The 20528-nt window shown below is 40.3% G+C and overlaps 1 protein-coding gene across 2 annotated transcripts in view; it reads left to right on the plus strand.

Moving 5' to 3' along the window:
- LOC122571015 (glypican-4) overlaps positions 1-20528 on the plus strand; it is a 128654-nt gene that overhangs the window by 96132 nt on the left and 11994 nt on the right. For both annotated transcript variants that reach the window (XM_043734152.1, XM_043734153.1), the window contains exon 2: positions 16399-16569. In XM_043734152.1, coding sequence (XP_043590087.1) covers positions 16399-16569 — 171 coding nt within the window. The remainder of the gene's footprint in view (positions 1-16398; positions 16570-20528) is intronic.

Consider the following 20528-nt stretch of genomic DNA (forward strand, 5'->3'; position numbering starts at 1 on the left):
AAGTGATTGTTGATTTTGTCATTAGGTGGTATTGGTAATTAGCAATAATTCTCTCGTTAACACATAATAATACATAAAATATAGAAATCTGAAAATTCCACTAATTGTATAATTACGAGACGCAACGTACAAACTTCGTTCGGCTCTTGCATTTCAAGAATCTGATCTTTTGGAATTAGTTTCCCAAGCTTCTCGCGCATAACGCCAAGTCTAACTAAAAGTCTAATACATTGAATGTCACGCCAGTTTTACAGGGGTTGGCCGTGGTCCCACGATGAATTTTCTTATTATGCCATAAATATAATGCTGGAATATTATTACCCACAATATAATCATCATTAATGAGTTTATGGCGATTTCGCTTAATACAATTTCGCTCGACTCACTTAGTTTTCGCATTTACTAATTACCTCATATTGCTTCTTCGCATTGCTGAACATTTGTTCTATGCTGTTAGGTCCCGGGACCTATCGTAAATTATAATTCAGTCTTTGTTTGTATTAACTCGAATCCGCAATAATTATAAAGGACCGTTACATTTTTTCCTTTACCGTAAAGGTCCTTAATTCTCATCAAACAGTCAGGTCAAAACGTTCCTTACGATTATTGCTTATTAAAGTAAGACGGGTTTAAAGAAGAAACGGGTTTTCCCATGTTTCACAGCCACTGGTGGTGGAGTGCACATAACAAATCTATATTTCATGTATAAGTAAAACAATTTTTATATGTTTTATACTGTATTAATTTCGTCACACGATTGTAGCAACGATGGTAATAATAACAAATTTATAACTATTGACATTTGTTCAAATTATATGTTTCTAGTAATTTTGGTGCGTCGGCCACCGGTGAACTCTATGGTGCCACGGTCAAGTTGACTGCCAGTCATTAGTGACCTTTACGGCATTCAACGTGTTAAAGACGAAACGATCGGAGAGAATCGTAAAATCACGTCGATTATAGGACATACTTTGTGGCCTCGTGTCATTTTTCTTTCGACCGGTTTCACGACACATTTGTATGCGCCAGGCTGGCGAAAAGACGACATTTTTTTCGGGAGATACGAGGCCACGCGTGTGCGACTAACTAAATTGTAATGGTTCGTCGGCTGCTTTACGAGAACCGATTCCTCCTCTCCCTCTGCGTGTTCTCGAGTACGAGACACGATGCGACGCGAATACAAATTAATCGTTTGAGAACTAGCACACGGAGATATCTCGCGCGGTTTCTGCTTTTGAGGGAACTGTTACGGTGTTTGCGGGAGAAGTGGAACTTGAAAGTAGGGCTTAAACGTTTGAAACCGGAAATCCAGGCTCTTGGTATACAATTTTAATAAACTATTCCTCTTTTACGTTACTCGTCTCATTAAATTAGCTGTTTAGTAAATTTCATACATATTAATTTATCGATATTTCCAATTTCACGACTAAAATTCATTTTCAAACATCGTAATACTATCAGCACCGTGTCCTTCGCTTATTCTTCTCTCGTATCGTACCTTTAACACAGCCAACCGAATAGGGAGATCTCTCCTTTGTGAAGAACATCGCTGAGATGACCGAACGACAAGATCTCCCTTTTTGACTTTAGCAACGCGTTTTTCTTTTTTTTGTTGTTGTTGTTATTATCAGTTATTATCTGCTTTTTTTAAAGTACAGTGTATAATAAAATACACCAATTTAGTGGTGTTAAAATTAATTAAAAAGTTGGAGTATCAGTTATGAATAAATAAAGTTATAATCGAACGATACCACGCTGTAAAAAAAATATTAAAATCCATTATGAATTTTTCATTTCACGTTCAAGTCGTGTCATTCATCTTTGGTCATCTTTAATGTTTTTAATTTTACCTATATCTTTTCATACTTTTAATTTGATGTTTCGTACAAACAATATGCGAAATCGTTAAATAAAATCATTACCGCAAGATATATTTTATAAATAAGTATAATTAATCATTTAAATAATTGTTAGACTTCTTTCTTTTTTAAGTAGTGAATATTAGTACTCGAAACGTGGAAAAATATCGCCGTTGGCTGTGTTAAGAAATTGTAGCTTTTTACTGGTTGTATTCTTCTGGCATTTTTCTAGCAAAGAAGACCAACGCTATTTAACAATAAGATTATCGATGCTTTGGCGGTCGATGATCCACGGTCAAAGAGAGAAGTAGCAGAGTTTACTAGATTTTGTATATGGTTAAGGGTCCTTTGGAATTTTAAAAGTTGCTCGAAAGAAACGAAATTGAAACGCAACGTGTGAGGTAGCTAAGTGTCTAGTCGTTTAATTAGCGCAGGTATACTTTCGAAAATTTCCCGTTTCCGGAGGGTTGCTTTCGTGAGAGGTTTATTGGAAGCTTGGCTATTTTTATGGGCCACCTGTTAGACCGACCATCGCTTCTCTTTCGTTACCTTTTGTCTTCTTTTTCCCTTCGTTTCTCTACCCTTAGTATCGATGTGAGCTTTGAACACGTAACCCAGATATCGATTCGTTTGAGAATGCGAGAACGGAGCTTCAAGATTTTCTAAAATATTACGTGTCTTATCCAGCACAAAGGTCTTATTTTCAAAAAACTAATACGAACGAACGGCTACAATCTATCACGGATACGCATAAGAATCCGTCCATGAAACGATAACGTTAATTTTCAAATATTCCTTACATTGTTATTACATTGAATTATATTGTTATTTCGACAAATAACCATAAATCTCAAGGAAAGGGTATTGAAGCCTTAAAAGTATCCACAAAATTTGCTTCACAATAAACCCATAAGTTACATGGAAAAACCTGTCGGAAATAGGCAAACAATACGAGCCAAACGAATGACTCGGACGTTGGTTAAAGCTGTTAAAATCTAACCTAAAATCAAATTTTCTCTTTGCCGACCCTATTATGTTCGTTTCTCTCGCATCCTCGAGCACTAAAACCTTTTCACGCGTCGTTTACTGCAACTTATCCCTGATAATACCCTTTCGCAAAAGGTTAAACGGCCAAGTCTATATTTTAATAGCTGCTACGAGCAGGTTGTGCAGGTCAAGGATCGCGACGACGTCCAGAAAAGAGAAATCTAAAAAAGGAAATGTAAAGCGATTACGTAGCTTAGCGTATGGGACGCGTGTAGCCGCGAGAAAGGTGGAAAAGGTCAGGAAAGGAAATGCGTAATACTCAAGGACACCAGGCTCGACGATTTTCTACGCAGACACCCTCGAACCGGCATCGGGGAAAACGAGACTCGTGCAACCAATTCACCGTCTACCCGGCGCACACGAGTCGCATAGGGTAATGCAATATAACATGTGGAAGAGGGTGTCTCCTAGCAACCCTATGTCTTCTCACCCCATTCTCTAAGCTTCGCCCTAAAACACCCTAAATCCGTCGGTTGCACGCCGACACCGCCGCGAAACTTTCTCTACGTGTTTTCGCAGGTGTCTCCTCTGGTGATGCTGATGCACTACCTTTTACAGTTTCTTCGAGTTTGTTTCGAGCATCGAGGGGGTAAGTTTTGCGGTGGCGAAGAATTTTTACAAGTAGAATCTGAGACAATCTCATAGTGAGACATACGTTGGGTATGGATAACGGCGAATAATTGTATCTTATGGCGTGGATATATTTTTACATTCGTACGAATAACAAACCTAGTATCTTTCGTTCGATAAGGTGATGATAGATGAACAACAATTTCTGTTTTATATTATTTTATTGAATTACGTATGATCCATTTCGTTCTATTTCTATTATTACGTTCGTGCATAATTCAATAAACTAATATAAAACAAAAAACATTGTGCGTCTATTATTTCTTTATAAAACGAAAGAAACTTTGCGGGCAACCTAATACTTTTAAGACGTTTGATAGCGTATCGTGTTTAGGATTAGCGTAGAATCATAATTCTCCGTAAACGAAAACCTTATGGTCTTAATTTTGTACTTTACGCCAACTAGAAATTTCCTGCCTGATGTTTAATCTTCTTCTATTTTTTGAAATTTAAAGCAGCCATACATATACCGTCGAAAAATAAAATTTAGAGATGTAATTCCCTAAACTCTAAATCATCGTACTCGGTCATTTTCGTCAGCCTCGTTTCGATTGAAATCGAACAAACAACCGAAAGATTGTCACGATCGAATCCTCTTTTCTATTCTTATTTCTCTGTCTGTCTGTCTGTCTGTCTGTCTGTCTGTCTGTCTGTCTGTATCTCTCTCTCTCTCTCTCTCTCTCTCTCTTCCTGTTTTATTCAGTCAGTCGACGAGCTAACTTACGCGAGAAGATTGGAAAAGTGGAAGCGTGTCGACCCTAAGGGCTGCCGCGCTCGCGTCGATTGTTTCGCCCCCGGTTCGCCGAGGCTTTTCTTCGATTATCGAGCGCAAACGAGTTTCGATTTTCAGCTAGGGGAGCCGTGAAACTTCACAAATGCTTTTCTTTCAGTTCGACTAACGAACACAGTCACGCGAGTGTACACAAACGCTCGGTTATACGGGGTGTTCGCGTCTACTTGATGATTCCTCTCGTCTAGCAGCTTTCAACTCGCAGCGCAACGTCGTACGCCGCGAGATTTTATTTAATCTCTACTCGAAACAGCTTGCACTTCCTTTGACGCGAACCCTTTTCCCTACCTTTTCGCCCCTTCCCTTCTTTCTCTTTTCGTTTTCATTTTTTACATTGCTTGACTTTCTTCGCGCTGATCGATGTAGATCGAGCAAACGACCGGAGTCGTTGTTGCGTTTCTAGAGGAATGAAGGAAGAGGGTGAAGGTCGCGGAAGCCGTATAATTGCGATGGTAAATCGAGAAACAGGTTTTCGTGAAAAGGGGAAACCAAAGGAAGCCAGATAATAGAAATTTCTAAGTCGAAAGAAGAAAGAGTACCGATTGTATCGTGATTTTATCGCGAACTTTAATTAATTAATACTCGTATGTAATATTACCAATATCGACACCTGTCTCTTAAAACCAATCTTTATCGTAGTATAGTACGAATAACATGTCAATTTATCAAGCTTCCAGGATTTCCTCGCTTTTGATTTTTTACCTGCTGCAATAAAATCGTTCGCATTAGCAAACCATGCTAGTTTTCATTCAAGACGATAATTCTCGCTTTCGATAATTTCCTCGTGGCTTTTCAAGTTCGCTTGATTCTCCATAGATATCCTAATGCTTATAAACTACGCGATTGCGCGTTACTTACTATCTTTCAATAACTGATTCTCTAATAACAACGGAAAATGGCGTAGATTGTAGAAAGAGAAAAGCAATGAAATAGCACAAAGAAATCGTTAATTCAACGAACGAACAAAACTCTTGAATCAATAAAACTCGTCTAACGTTGCATCAAATATAACCTTTCTGAACAAGAATCGTGCTTTATCTTCCGACTCCTTCGATTCCTCCACTTCCATAGAAAAACAGTCAATCGTCAGTCTCGTGGAACAGAACACCCCGTATATTGTCCACACACTGGTATTCATCGAGGCGTTTAGTGTTTGCACGCAGGGGGTTGAAGAACGAGAGAGAAAGAGAGGGAGAGGGAGAGAGAGAGAGAGAGAGAGTCGGCCTCACGAGCGTGTCAGGATTTCCCCTTTCTTCACGCTGGCACAATTATCATGATCGTTAATTTCGTGCGTTCTCTCTTTCTCTTTTGTAAACGCACACACGCTTCTTCCACAGACCCGAAAATACACGCTGAAACATTTCACATGCGTGTTGCCAGTTACAAACGAAAAGCAACGCGCCGGTTACATTGTTGCACGCCGGTAGTCCCACTTTAGGCGGTTCTGCCTTTGTCGCGTGGATACACGTTGCCTTCTGTATGAGCTGGAACGATCGATAAAATCGTACGTTTCGTTGTTGTGTCCTGCCTGTGCATCCGGCCACGTCGTTCTTCTCTTTGTTAAACAGGACAACAACGACAGAGAGCGACAAATAACGCCGAAACAACTCCGCTTCTCTTTTTCGAACGTTCGCTCGTTCGTCTGATCGGCGATTTGGTTTTAAGGGTTAAAGGAATAAGAAATGGGGATTGTCGCATGTTACGAAATTCTGGTTACAATTTCAACGTCGTTTTCAACGTTTCTCGCAAATAATTAACGACTGCCTTTCATACCGCTGTTTTCATATTCCTACTATGTAAACAGTTGCGGATGACTCATGGTCAAACATATTTTTCTTACTCATCCCGTGTCTAAAGGACCGCAGGTAGGCGGTTGGGTAGCGGTGGATTAGTCTTGACCTTTGTCCTTGCGAATACCGTAACTGAACCAATAACCGCCATCCTTATGCGTTCCGCGATCGATCGATCGGCATTATATCGATGCGATTTATCAGTATTATGTAACAGAAATTCGCGAAAGCTCGAAACTCTTTCATACCACATCTATATAAATTTTTATATTATATATTATATTTAATACTTTATAAATTTTCGTCGATCTGAACCTTTTCGAATGCAATCTCGAACGATTCCAAGCTTCCGAGAATCTCGGACAAGTTGGAAAAATCTCCAGTTACAATTCTCGAGCAGATTCCGTAAAATCTAAGGAAACCGTCTATGTATCTGAAATATGTCCTTTTGAAAAACGAATTCCCAAGGCAATCGACCTGAAACACATCGTACTCGTCCAATCGATCGTGAACCGGTGTGTCCAGCCTGTAACTCGGCCTAGTGTAAGTGGATTGAAATCTCGGCGAGCGTTTCGTACTCGGCGACGCCAGACGCCGCGTGCACGACCACGACAACGACGACGACGACGCTCTTCGTCTGGACGCCAGTCGTCCCCTCTGTCTACCACATCGACGCGGGATTGATCGCGTACACGGTAACGCCGACGAGAAAGAAGGAAGCCCACCACGTTTCCCAGCGCGCGGACAGAGGCCGATTCGGCATGCTCGTAAATATTTAATGGAGATTCGCCGCGGGAATCCTATGATGGTGGATGAAACAGGCACGCGTAATACAAGAGAACACGTTGCACAAAGAGGAACGGTTTCGATGCTCGAATTTTCTATCTTTCCGATTTACACCCCTTTCCTCGCTTTTTCTACTTTCTTTTTTCCTCTTTTTCCTGTTTATTCTTTTCCCCCATTCGTCCGCTGTTACTTCTTTTCTGTCTGGCAATATTTGGCAGTGGCGGTCGATGAATGAACGAAAACCGCTGGTCTTTCTTTCTTTGTGCGATTTAACCGTGATACCGTGAGACAGTCGCGACTACCCACTCTGTTGCCTGTTTGGGTTTGTCTTCCTTTCTATCCTTTGGTACTCCGATGGACGCTGGGAATACACCGCGCCGACAGAATGGAAGAGACTGGCGGTTGAGTATGTTTGGGAGGAATTTCGAGAATAGACACGGTAGGTTGATTTTGTTTGACAGATGGAAATAGGGATAGTTCGTGTTTATATGGGAAAAGCGAGTCAAATATTTGGCGATTAGAATAATAGAAGAGATGCGTGCAGATAAATCGAACGATGTAATGAAAATTTTGGTGGACTTTTTTTTTAATATTCCATATCCAGTACCTTTAAATATCGCGGAGTAGGCATGATATCTCGTTTGAAGGTTGCGATGAAATTTTTCTTCAAAATACCAAACATCTTGTTTGTATTATCGAAAGAACAGTAAGATGGGAACATGAAAGTTTGAAAAGCGCAAAGTGTTAATTATACGTATTTAGAAAGAAGGTGATAATGTTATAGAAAGATTGGAACACCCTATAGATTGAATCAGCCTCATTAATATCGATCTTTTTCGACGGGTCTATAGAGTCCATGCATTGAGCGAATCGCTGCGATAAAAACGAACCGTTTGATTTAATAAATAAGAAAGCAAAGAAACGTCGAGGTAGACGATGCAGTATCAGCTGCGTCATAAATATCAAGGTACTTCTACGTGCAATTAAGCTAACAGCCACGATAAACAGCCATCGGGAGCAACAAAAATCGAAGTCACGCCATCGAGATTCGGATCTAGGCGCGTCCTAACAAAACGATCACGCGACCAGAAGCGACCATTAAGCGCACACGCGTATCTCGAACGCACCTCTGCTCTGCTGTACGTACTTCTTATATATAACAGGAATGTCGATAACGCGAGCGAAAATTCGATTGCTGCCTTCTCGATTACCTAAATCTTTCGCTGGTTTCACTTCCAAACTCCCCCGAGTTATCCGCGAAGAAAATTCCCTTTTCCAATCGAAGGGAAATGGATTCGTAGGGGAGCAAGCCTGCTCGGGATTCACCTTTATGGAAATGCCAAGCTCGGTAACTGCAAATATTTGGCAACCACGTCCGAACTCCCATTAATTTCCAGCCTGTTTTCAATTTCGCCAAGACGGAACATCAGCCACCGATCGCCTTCGTTTTCCACCCTCGAACAACTCTTCCTTTCCAACCAAGTGCAAACACTTTCAACTTACAAGCTTCCCCGGGGAGAAGTTGCAGCCGCTGTCCCTGGAAGCAACGATTTTCGACGTCATTTGTATTCCGTTGGAATCGAGGCGAATCTCACAGCGACGCATCGCTGCCAATATCCGTAATTTCCATCCTCTAAACAGGCACACGGCACGCGGAAAATCGCACCACTCTACGAACTTTGAATTTTGAGTCTCGATCGGGCATATTATGGAGTCTCACTCGTAACTTTGGGTTTCGAGATAAGAGACGTCGAGAGGTTTGCGTCTCGATTTTGTCAGCGGCTGCTCGAATTTCATTGAAATGACGTGTACGAATTTTAATTCGATCTTTGACGCTAGCTCGCTCTATTAAGTAATAACGAACATTTTCATTCTTTGATGACGTGATAGATGGGACGGGAATCGATCGACCACGAGCTTCTATAGAATTTCTATGGAAATGGGAATATCTCCAAATATCCAGAAATGTTTGTTGTACACCTTTTGCATTTACTGGCTTTTGCTGGACAATATATTGCAAATAAGTGCATATGATTTTTATACAAAGTGAGATACACAGCTGTGGGGTATTACGAAATAGAGAGCTAAAATTTTCCTGCTGACAGAAACGTATATAAAGCGGTAAATAAAATTGAAATAAAATTTTTCAGCAATTAAGGTGCTTTGTATTTTGGTACAACCTCACCCTTGAAGATTTGTTTCATTGCCCATTAGCGCTTATTAGCCAATGTAACGCGATTACGGTAATTTTCAGAGTTAAATGAATTGTTTGAAACTTACGGCTAAATATACATATCTTTCCCTTGTTACGATCCTCTACGCTTGCTATTTAAAGGTAGTATAATCTGTATATTGCTCTTGAATACAGTCAGCTGAAACATCTAGCCCGCTTTGTTTGCTTTAATCTGTTTGCACTTTGTTCTTACATCGTATACGTATTTCTCTTTCTGTATTTACACATCGTTTGAATATACTTGTAAGCTTTCTTGTCGCGTTCCATTTCTCTTTTCTTCGAATTTTACCCTCCGTTCTAAAAACGTAAGAGGAGAAAAAAAAGAAAGAGCGAGAAGGAAACATTTCTAAGAAAATAATAACTCTCTCTCTCTCTCTCTCTCTCTTTCTCTTCCTGCTCTTCGCGTTCTGTGCAATGGTAATTTATCTGGCGAGTAAAAAAATATTTTCCAATAAATCGAAAACTAGTTTCTTACGATGTGAAAGGAGGAAACAAGAGAGAATCGATATCCGACGAACGTCATTCGCTCGTTAATCATATAAATGACAAATCCTCGGGGAAGAATCTCGCTGGAGGTACCATACCCTCAGGGCTGACTGCATTTTCCTACGGTTTTTCATGTTTGCGATAGCAGCGGCTCGAAATCCGCCCTTTGCCACGTGGAGATTGGCTCCAGCGACGCTATTCGCGGAAATCCACTTACAATGGAAATTTCCCAATTTCCGCGTGCAACGCCCTTTTAAATGCCGACCGAAAGACGTCGGACGACCCCGCCCCCCCTCTCTCTCTCTCTCTCTCTCTCTGCTCATCGTCGTTACGCCCGAATCGCCAGACTGTACGTAATAATCGAAAAAAAGTTGTTGATTGAACAGAGGAGTTGGGGAAGGACAGGAATGATTCTCTGATTCAGCTTTAAGTCAGAAACGAACAGAGAAACTCGCGTGATTTGCGTTCGAGCACGTCGAAATGAAATACAAAGTAAGGTCTGTCGGAAGAGAAAAAATCAGAGGTTTCCCCGAGATTGTGAGATCGAGTGACGCGTATAGGAAAAGAAGGTGGCTTGTTCAGCCAAACATCGGCCGACTCCACCTTTTTTCATCCCCGCGTTAAACGGAACGAAAGTAATTATTTTGAACGCGCGTGAATGGGCCGGCTGCATCGCGCGAACTTGCCATCATCGATTCGCTCGGAATAATAATGAATCGGCTAGGAACGAACCGCCTGGAGTTTCGTTAAAGGGTGAAAGCTCGTTGGAGCGTGAAGGTGGAAACGATGGAAAAAGGAAAAATAAAAGAAAAAAAAAATAAAACGCGAATAAAAAAGACACGCTCTGTTGCGTTTTTTGTGGTTTCCCCAATTGAATAGCTCTTTCCTTTTTCACAATTTTTTTCGTGATTTTTATCGTTTGAAATTGCTTAAAGACAACACGTTGTAACGTAAAATAAATATCAGAGCTGCAATAACGTGGAACAACGTTGCACAGTACGTTCGGTTGATTTACTTCGCTCTTTCACAACTTGCATACGAATAATCTCGTGCAAGATTTTTTAATCTCTCATGGTAACAGGTTTGTTAGAATGTTTCGTAATGAAGGGATTAAACTGGATTTACCGTGTGCTTTGTAATACTGTTGCAAGGATTTCTGTGATTCTCCTTGATTCCATGAGCTTTGTGCTTTGTAATGTAAGTATTGTTCCGCGCTGTAAATTACCTTGCACGGATAATATGCTTCCTAACAATTCTACAACGTTGCTCGCTATCCTAAGGTGTTGCCGACTTGCAACGATAATTCGAAGTTTTGTCGTAATGCCGCGAAACACCGCAATACGAATTTTAATCACTGCAAGAATCGCCCAATTTCTTGTTACCATATTAAACGATTCCGCGTAACTGCTAAAAGATTAGGAACGAAAGAAGAATTAAAATTAAGACGAAACAATATAGAATTTCGCAAACGTTACAGAAATTTCCATCTTCTTCCACTCGATAAATTCCAGGATACAGCTTTGTATTCTTAATTATTCCTCGGCGATACTTAATTGTTCTTCTCGTCTGTGACAATGTTAAAAGAATTCTAAACGTTAAAGAAAACTATCACGTTTCATCGAAACAGAGTTTCGCGAAATCGATTATCCGAAAATACCCTATCGTATCACGGGCTCATCTTATTCCCAAAGATCAAAGACGTGTTTGAATTCTCGTTTGGCCCAGAAAATTGCTACATCTGCGTATCACCGGCAGCCATTCCGACGAAGGGCGATTTCTAATCGAATAGTAACCCTTCTATCCCTGCGCTGTATTCACCGCAGAAAATAGAATACACCCTCGTGTTCAAGATTCGAACGTACGCAACCCCTGGCGACTTGTTTGACAAAGGTTGCATGAAATTCGCTTCTCATCGGTACCCATTCTACGTTCGATCTATATTTCATCGAATTGGACGTTGTTATATCCGACTAGAATTTCTGCTAATTCGCGACGATATCTGGCTGATTTATTACAAATGGAATTACCCCGTGACATCCGGTCGCGATGGAAATGAAATCCGAGCGTGGCCAACATCGCGTCCCTTTAATCTCATTAGGTTCAGCTAGTCGGTCGTGGCCATTTTTCGATTAATAGATGATTGCGTCTCAGTTTCAACCGATCTTCTCGAGTTAAACGAGTATTCTGTTTTTGTAATTAATTAACGTTTAAAAGGGATGGAGGAGTCGCAGGATGAAAGCTGACCTTTCGTTTATAAAAAGAGGAGATGAAAGTTGCGGTTCCCACGGCTCGATTAAACTGGAATCAATCGACTGTGTTAAGGTCGAACATTGGACGATGGTGACACGTGTACAGCGGATCGAATCGATCAGGGGGTTGATCTATGTTTAGAGAGTTGCACGGTGACGAGCATCAAGTGTGGATTAAGTTTGGTGATATGGGCAGTGGTGGAAGGTGATGTGTTTATTTGTTGAAGTATTCTCAACCAGATTTTGTTGTTGACACACACAACCTCAAGTTTAATAATTCTCTACGTGTTAATTAGTTAGCTAAATTCCAACAGGCAATTGTTAACCGTTGTTATTACAACTTTCTTAAGAAATTGGAGAATTTTTTGATCATCTTGTATCGTTACAAGCTTCGTACCGTTATACACGCTAGCTATTTTGTGAAACTACTTTTACAGTTTAAGAATACCGATTTCCTCCGGAGACTACAAAAATCTTCTCTGAATCAAGCTGATAGTAATGCAATATAGAAGCATCGAGTTAAAAAAAAATCTATAACTCTGCCTTTGAATTCTTTAAATTTTCTCAACATCCAAGTAGATGTAAATTTACCCTCAGATTATCGGAAATTGCCCTAGAGCGAATTTAACAGCGGTATAATACAAAATACTTTCTGCCTTGAAGTTCCGTTAATTTCCAAGGATCTAAACAGAAATTAATTTCTCCTCAACCAGATCCAAACCACCCGGGAAACAACTTAACAGAACCCCTCGACATCCAACTTCTTCTTCCCTGTCTATCATTCACAGTCGACAGATTCTACCCCTGTACCGTCCACTCCCTCCTATCGATTCTGTCTTGTTTCATAATTCCCCCTGGCTACAAGGTCCTCTGTCCCTTTCCTGGAAAAAGCAGCCGGTACCTTACAAAGTCGTTGGCTGCGACACGGAAGCGCGTCGCGACGGAAATCCCGGCGTCTTTGCGATGTCAGTACGCTAACAAACGGCGTACCGCGTAACTCTCCGGCCCTTTATGTACCATACACGCGTGTATATACGTACAAGCTTTACGCGATGCAAAAGCTGCACGAGGGTCGTCTCGGTGTCTGCACCAAGGGGCTTTTAACGCTAGTTCGTCAAATGCTTCTTGGAGCTTTCGAAATACGTCTCACTTTATCTATTTTATATCCTATCCCTTTCTCCATCTTCCTCTCTCTCTCTCTCTCTCTTTCTCTCTTATTCACTTTTTGTCATTGCTTTTTTATATGGGATCGTTCGAAGAAATTTATTGGACGATCTTCCGTTTTTGTGTCGTGCCAACGGGGGATCTACGTCGTGAAATCGCAGGTCACGGAAGGAGTTAGTACGGTTTTATGGCGCTTATTATTTCGGTGCTTATGGAACAATGCAAATGTCGTCTGCTGTCTGCCAGGAAACTCCGAACAACGCGATTTTGAGGATGGATGCTTATTCGAATGACAGTCGGGTATGGAAGGAAATGTGGAAATAAAAATCTAAAAATAGAACAGAAATATCTTTCAATGCTTCTCTCGATCTGTCTGTGTTGTTCAAGGTTGTAAGAAACTGGAACGAAGGATGCGTTTTATCTTATATTTCACAAGGTTTTGCAGTATACGTCTGATGGTCTTACGTTAAACTGAAGCTTTAAACTTCATGTATTAATTAATAGGACGAATCTATTGTATTTCCTATTCTATTTCAAAACTACCTGAAAGTCTACTCTTCTGCATGTTCTACGTGTCGTCTCTTGCGATCAATATTCAAACGTTAAAAATATTCAGAGTCGGAAAGGAAGAAAAAAGGAAGAGAAAACTCGTATCGAACGAGGCAATGAAAATAGAATTATTAAATGAAATTTACAGGCGCGTAGATTGGGACAGAAATTGAAGGAACACAGATCGTATTCGTTTCCTCTGTCGAAGATGAGAGGATCGTTCGAAGGGATTTAGGGGGCTGGTTGGTAACAAGCAGACTTTTATATCAAGGCTGGCGTAATCGTAACGCATTACTTTGCTCGTTAACTGCACGCGTCGCGCGATCGAATCGAGTGGAAAAGCGCGGCCACGACGACCGATTCGCCGGAAATAATTCGGGATTACTTTTACGGGCGTGTTTGAAAGTTTGAAGCCGAAGCAGACAGAGGGTGGGGCGAAGGAACACGACAAAACGATGGTTGGGGCAAAAGGGGGTGGAAGTTCGACTCGGAGTTCCGAGTGGCTGGAAATTAGCTTACTTAGACGGCAGACTGGAAATATTGGCAGATAAGCGATATAGCCTGGCGTCCGACCGATAAGGGAACAGCGTAGGGCTGCTGCCCTGTTCTACGACCCTCGATGGAAACGCGGCTTATTGTCACGCCGCGCGATAGAGGGTGGATGCTGCTCGATCTCGGTGCCGTTGGATGGTCTATTAGGACGTTTCGAAGAATGGATGTATTCCTGGTCTTTGGAAAATTGTTATAGATTGAGCGGAATTACCGTTGATACGCTTTATTGATACGTACTGATGTTTCAGGAATTATTTCGTCAAGTAATAAGAGTAACAATGAAACTACGAAACCACTCAGGATGTCTGCTAACACAGTTTTCATTTCTGCAGTTGCTAAATACGTGCAAATGTTTCTGTTCACTTTTAACGGGACAGAAAATAGTTCTCATTTTTCAAGAGATGTTAAAGTATTTGAAGCTTCCTAATTCTTTTCTTTTTTACCTTTTTGGGTAATATATATTGCACAGGTTGTTGCGAAATAATGACAGAATATTTTCAATTGAACGAAGCAAAGCACAAATACGCAGGATATCAAGATAATGAAACTTAGGTTTTCTGATTTTCGAAATGTTTGATGGAACGTCTTGTCCGTGGAAGGTAGTAAGTATGTATCATCGTCCTTTGATAATTCTTTCAGGTATCTAAAATACCTATAATATAAATATAAATAAATAAATATAATAAAAACGCGAGTTACAAAGTTTTTTAGACAGAGTTTAGAAAGGATTTTACATTCAAATTTTACATTCGTCGTTGATTGCGACTATTTCTTCTTCAAACACGTCCAGGACGATCGAACCGCCTTTGTCTAAAACTGCTTTTCATTTTCTGCTCGATTACCACATTCCTCTACTCAACTTCGTCCCGTTTAATAATATTGACAAGTAGTATCGTTCTTGTATCGGTCGCGTATTTGTTCGCAAAAAATCAAACTAACAGGAAATTAAAGCGAAAGAAAGGAGGTCGAACACGTTTAAAAGCCGAAAAATCGGAGAGGAAAATGTAAATTTCTATCGACAAAGAAGAATGCGATTAGGCCGATCTAGTTGCAAAAAGGTAAACGCGAACAAACTCGTGGAAATTCACGCGAGAACAGATCTTGCTTGCGCGATTCCTATGCCAGTAGCTACCCACAGCGTCTTCCTGAAAACGGAAAATTGGATTTCGACGAAGAGAAAAGTTTTTGTCGTTTCCCTTACTTTTTGGAACTTTTTGACCTTTTTGTCGACTCTTCGCCTCTTTTTATCTCGAGGATATTATTTTTTTTTTTTAATGTTCGAACTTCAACGGGATAAGACTCTTACGGAAAGGAACTCTTATTCGAGCGAAAAATTTTAAACGAAGAATTCTTTTATGAAAATGATATAATTTATGCAATTGTATGCAGAGAAGTTCTGGTCGCTGTTTAATTATTCCTGTTATTCGTGTATTCGTAATTAGCGTAATCATCGTTGACTTCAAAATGACGGAAGGAGGGTAATTAGATTTATTAATTACATTTGCCTATTGAAAATCGCAAATGATTATTTCCAATCGCGCGCTTGCATACGTATACCAATCAATTTCAAAGCGGACAGATATCAATCCGAATTATTAATTGCAACAGTTAACTAACGACAACGATGCTTTCTATAGAGGCATACATAACTTGGACATTAATCTCCAAAAGATATTACATATATCTTTCCGTTTCATTCATATCCGAAAAAGATGTCTAAATAGTCAGAGAAAACACAGATCGATCATCCTGTGTAGAAAATCAAACTAGATATCAGTTGCACTATAGAGGAGAACAAATAATTTTCAAAGAACTCGAGTGGAAAAATCATAGAATTCGCCGCAGTGCTACAACGGAATACAAATATTTGAACGTTCAATATCATATTCAATTGCATCGAATACAAAAATATATCGTAACATACAAACATTTGTAACATTCAATTTCATCCCTTAAACCGTATCAAACAATAAAAAATTAAATCTAATCGAAATCACAATCGATAACACAGAAATATCGTCGAATAATAGTCTCAAGAACGATAATATTCGATTCAGTTGTTGAACAAAACAAACATGAAAGAGAAGTAAGAAGAGAAAATAATAAAAGATTTGTCCGATGCTTGAACCAACTATGATAAACCCTCGAAAGCTCTCTTGTTAAAGACGTCTGTATAACGAGTTTCCTCCTCGAACCCCCGCGATGAAGGATGAGACGTGTATCCAGCCGATGTATTAAACTCGTTTCCCGTTCGTTTTTCCAGCAAAGGAGCTGAAAGTATGCGGCAGCGTGAGAAGCGGCGGCGAGGTGTGCTGCTCCGCGGACATGGAGGTGAGACTGCAGGCGAGGGCACGCGACAAACATGAGAAAGCCACCAAAGAAACTCTTCAGCGGTTGCACCAGGTCCTGTCTACGAGAGGGACCAGGTTCCACAGTGAGTACCTTCATCCAACGTTTCACGATTTTAATCACTTCATCGTCGGCCCTTTTCGCGCTCTCTATGTTTGCGCGTTTATACGCGTGTGCGAGAGGGGTGAAGTCCCACTCTACGAACATTCACACTGGCAAAACGGTTGAACGTTGCCTCTGATGATGAGAGGCAGGCGGTTGCAATTTCGTTTGATCAGTTACCTTTAAACTCGAATGTCGGCACGTTCGTGTGTGTCAGACGACGTTTTTCTTTGGAAAGGTTTTTTTTTTCTTTTTTTTTTTCCTTTGGTTTCTAGGGATGCAGAGTCGCAAAAGGTTTCTTCAATTTCGTGTTTCTTGAACTTCGTGATAGATTTCGCGTTCTTTTGTGTATGGTAGACGGAAACATGAAACGTGGAATACGTACTGTAACTAGAATTGCGAGTAATTTTTCATTTGAAGTTTTCTTCTTTCTTTTTTCTTTTTTTTTTTGTTTTATCCTTCACGCGATGTAAAATGTAGTATGATCAAAAATTGTAAATATTTGTTGTAAGGTATTTCGACATATAAATGGAATATTAGATTGACAAGATGATCGAATAGAATGTTTCAACGAGTCTTCGCTGGTTTATACTGTAAAAAAGTATGAGATCGATGGAGTTCAATAAACTCGATATGAGCGTTCAAAGATCAGCGAGCGTGTTACAGTTTAGTTGGAAAGAAAAGAAGTAGAAATGAAAATTCATCGCGACAGCTCATAGTCAGGGAAACGAAATACGATATCTCGTCAATTATACCACTTCTAAATCACAAAAGGACTTTTCAGACGGTTCGATCGGTCGAACATTCTCGACATTGGCAGGGCGAGTGGCGTTAATAGACGTGAATGAGGCTTCGAAGCGCAATACGTGGACCGAAATGAGATTTCTCAGTTCATGGCGTCTGGATGGTTGACACGATTCTTCGACAACCTTTATCTTCTTTTTTATTTCCGAGAGCGGGACAAAATACGAAAATATATGTATTGAAAAGGAAGGACATCTCAAAAAATGTAAAACAAAGTTTAGGATTGCATGATCGTTCGATAAAACTTTTGGAAAATTCTTGAAACTCGTCAGATCTCTTATATATACAGACGAATTAAAATATTTGACAAGAATATTTGATATAGATTAAGTCTGTAGAGATTTGAAAGTAATATAAATCGACAGACAATGAAAAATCCCGCTACCTGAATTACCAAAATTAATAGACTCGATGAAGCAAAGGAAAGATTATGTACCCCTCAGGATTTAAGCGGAAAATATGACCACTTTCTCAAGTAAGCGGAACAGTAATTTTACTAATCTTTTAATCCCTGTTTCGGTGTTCCAACCACGTAATTCCTCGTTTGATGTCAACGCTTGCCTTGGAACTTCTTTGCTCTTGCATTTTGCGTCAATTTATTGCAGGGTTGCCTTTGGTATTACAGATATCTTTCGTTAAGATTTTACAAACCTTTTATCATAAATCTTACTATTAGTAAAAGTTTACGATTGTTGAATGCACTTACTTGTACGTACTCGTTGAACGAAACATCAATTTTAGTACATGTTGTACGGCCTGCAATTCGGGTACAAGATCTTACAATCTTCTAACATTATTTAGTTAGAGCTTCGAAACATTGTCAAGACTTCATTCTTTACAACGTGTAATATCTTCCTAACATTTCTACACAAAGAAACATCTGTGCTACAGGAAATTACAATAGAATACAAATTTTAACCTTTGTTTGTTTACTCAGGCCTCTCTTTAATCTGGTATACCGACACTTACTCTACCATTTATTTCACGATGGCCTTCGTCAAAGTTTTACGATGTATTATCTTTAATATCGGAGGACAAAGTGTTATTGGTTCCTTTCCGAATGGAAATGAGTAGATCGAACGGTCGACATAGCGGTTGCGAAATTAGACGGCTTCACGTCGAACATCTCAGATACGCCTAATGATTCTCATTAACGAAATTAACGATGGTGGCATACGAGTTTGCACCACCATGGCCCGACTACCTCTTTGCTCTTCGAGCTTCAATCTTTCCCATGCCCTTTCCATCCGACCACGGCTTCTCTGACGGCCGTCGCGCTTCCCTTTGAGCAGCTACTACACCTAGCCGCATCTAGCTACGTACCCACTTTGCCCGCCACTCGCCGCGACAGAAGTGCACTGGCAGAGAGTTAGGGGTGGAGAGACAGGGAGGAAGAGTACAGGAACTGCTATAGGGAGATAGTGTGAAATATAAGGGGGCGGGAGGGTGGTGGTGAAGGCAAGACGAAGGGTGGATATGATAGAAGAGAGCCTTGGAAATTTCGTATTGACTGCTGTACGTTTCATTGTTCAAGTTCCTTTTTTTTAAGAGGGACTTTTGTAAGGATGCTGGAAAAGCTTAGAATGGCAGAGAAAATGAGTTGAAACAACTGTATTTCATTATAATTTAGCGAACGCTGTTACAAATATTAGGTTGTCCGAAAAGTTTCTTTCGTTTTATGAGGAAATAATAGACGCGCAACGTTTTTTTGTTTTATATTATTTTGTCGAATTACGTACGATCCATTTTTTTCTGTTGTGATAAACACCGCGATATTTTACAGACTTGGTTTCACGTTTGTACGAAGGTGCACTATTGTAAAAAACACGTTTGCGAAAGAAAGACACTTTCCGAACAACCTAATACAATCTGCTCTCGTTGAATCAGAGATTATAATCCATGCTCGACGTTACATGGCAAGGGTTAAATACAATTTATAGATCTTTAAATTTAAAATCAAATTCAATTTATAGAACACAACGTGATATACACAAGGCAAATATTTCTGCGAGAACTACGTCGTACGTAAGTTTCATTGGACGCAGAGATTTACTTTTCATCTTAATCCCTTATCTTCACCTTGTAATAGAAAAATCAAAATATTCATACGTATATGGAAGCGACACGGGAGATTTTCGGGGAAAAACTGGGGAAATTAGACGCGAACGTTGGAGCGTGTCGTGAATTAAAAGCTCCGACGAAGTTCCTAGCCAGTCGTCGCGGCGCTAAGTGCTTCCTTCCCTTTTACGCGGCTCGGAGCCCGAAGCTTTTTGCCGAGGCGACGCCGACGTCGTCGCCGACGTCGCCGTCGACGATTCGTTACGAGGCTCACCTACCTGTTCTCTCTGTTTCTCTCTCTCGCTCTCTCTCTCTATCTTTCACTGGTTCCCAGCGTCGTTAAAAGGAATTTTAATCACATTCTTCGCGACTGAAGTGACGATAAGAACTGGTTCAAGCTTCACTGGTTCGTGAGGTTACGCGTGTAGAGGGTGGCACGGGCCACCCCTGTCTTTGTCGGTGTTCGCTGGACGGTGTTCAACGAACGGTCGATGCCACTGTTGCTTGAGAAATCGGGGACTTTATATTCTTTCGTCGAAAGCTTTTGCTCTCTTCGTAGAATTTTCCGTACGAAAAGCTGTGGCTTGTGTCAGGGCGATAATGGTTATTTGATGACCAGTTATATTCGGCAGATTTGAAGGTATACTGAGAGAGATACATTCTGTCGATAGAATTTCATTTCAAGATAGAGTTTCGAGTTCTGGTTTGGTCTGGTTTCGGTTTAATTCTAGTTCATTAATCGTTTTGCGTTTATCTTTCATGTTGCACACAGACTTTGCTTCCTCTGGTACTTTGATATTACAACTACAGAATACATAGATTTTATTGAAATGATTGTAATAAAACGTCATGCTCTCACGTAATGTTCGATCGCAAGCACAAGGAATCCGCGAATCTTTCGTATTCTTAGAGTTAAACGCAGCTAAAGAGGAAAGAAATGCCCTACAGTCTTCTTAAGATGAAATGCTTTACGTTTGACATTCATTCCAAAACTTGCTAAAGCTTTGCTCTCTTTACTTTCTCAAACGTAACTAAAATAAAGTTATATTTCAGCGTGTTAATTACGAGAACTTTTTCTTG

Source organism: Bombus pyrosoma, linkage group LG9, assembly GCF_014825855.1.
Source record: "Bombus pyrosoma isolate SC7728 linkage group LG9, ASM1482585v1, whole genome shotgun sequence".
Taxonomy (NCBI): domain Eukaryota; kingdom Metazoa; phylum Arthropoda; class Insecta; order Hymenoptera; family Apidae; genus Bombus; species Bombus pyrosoma.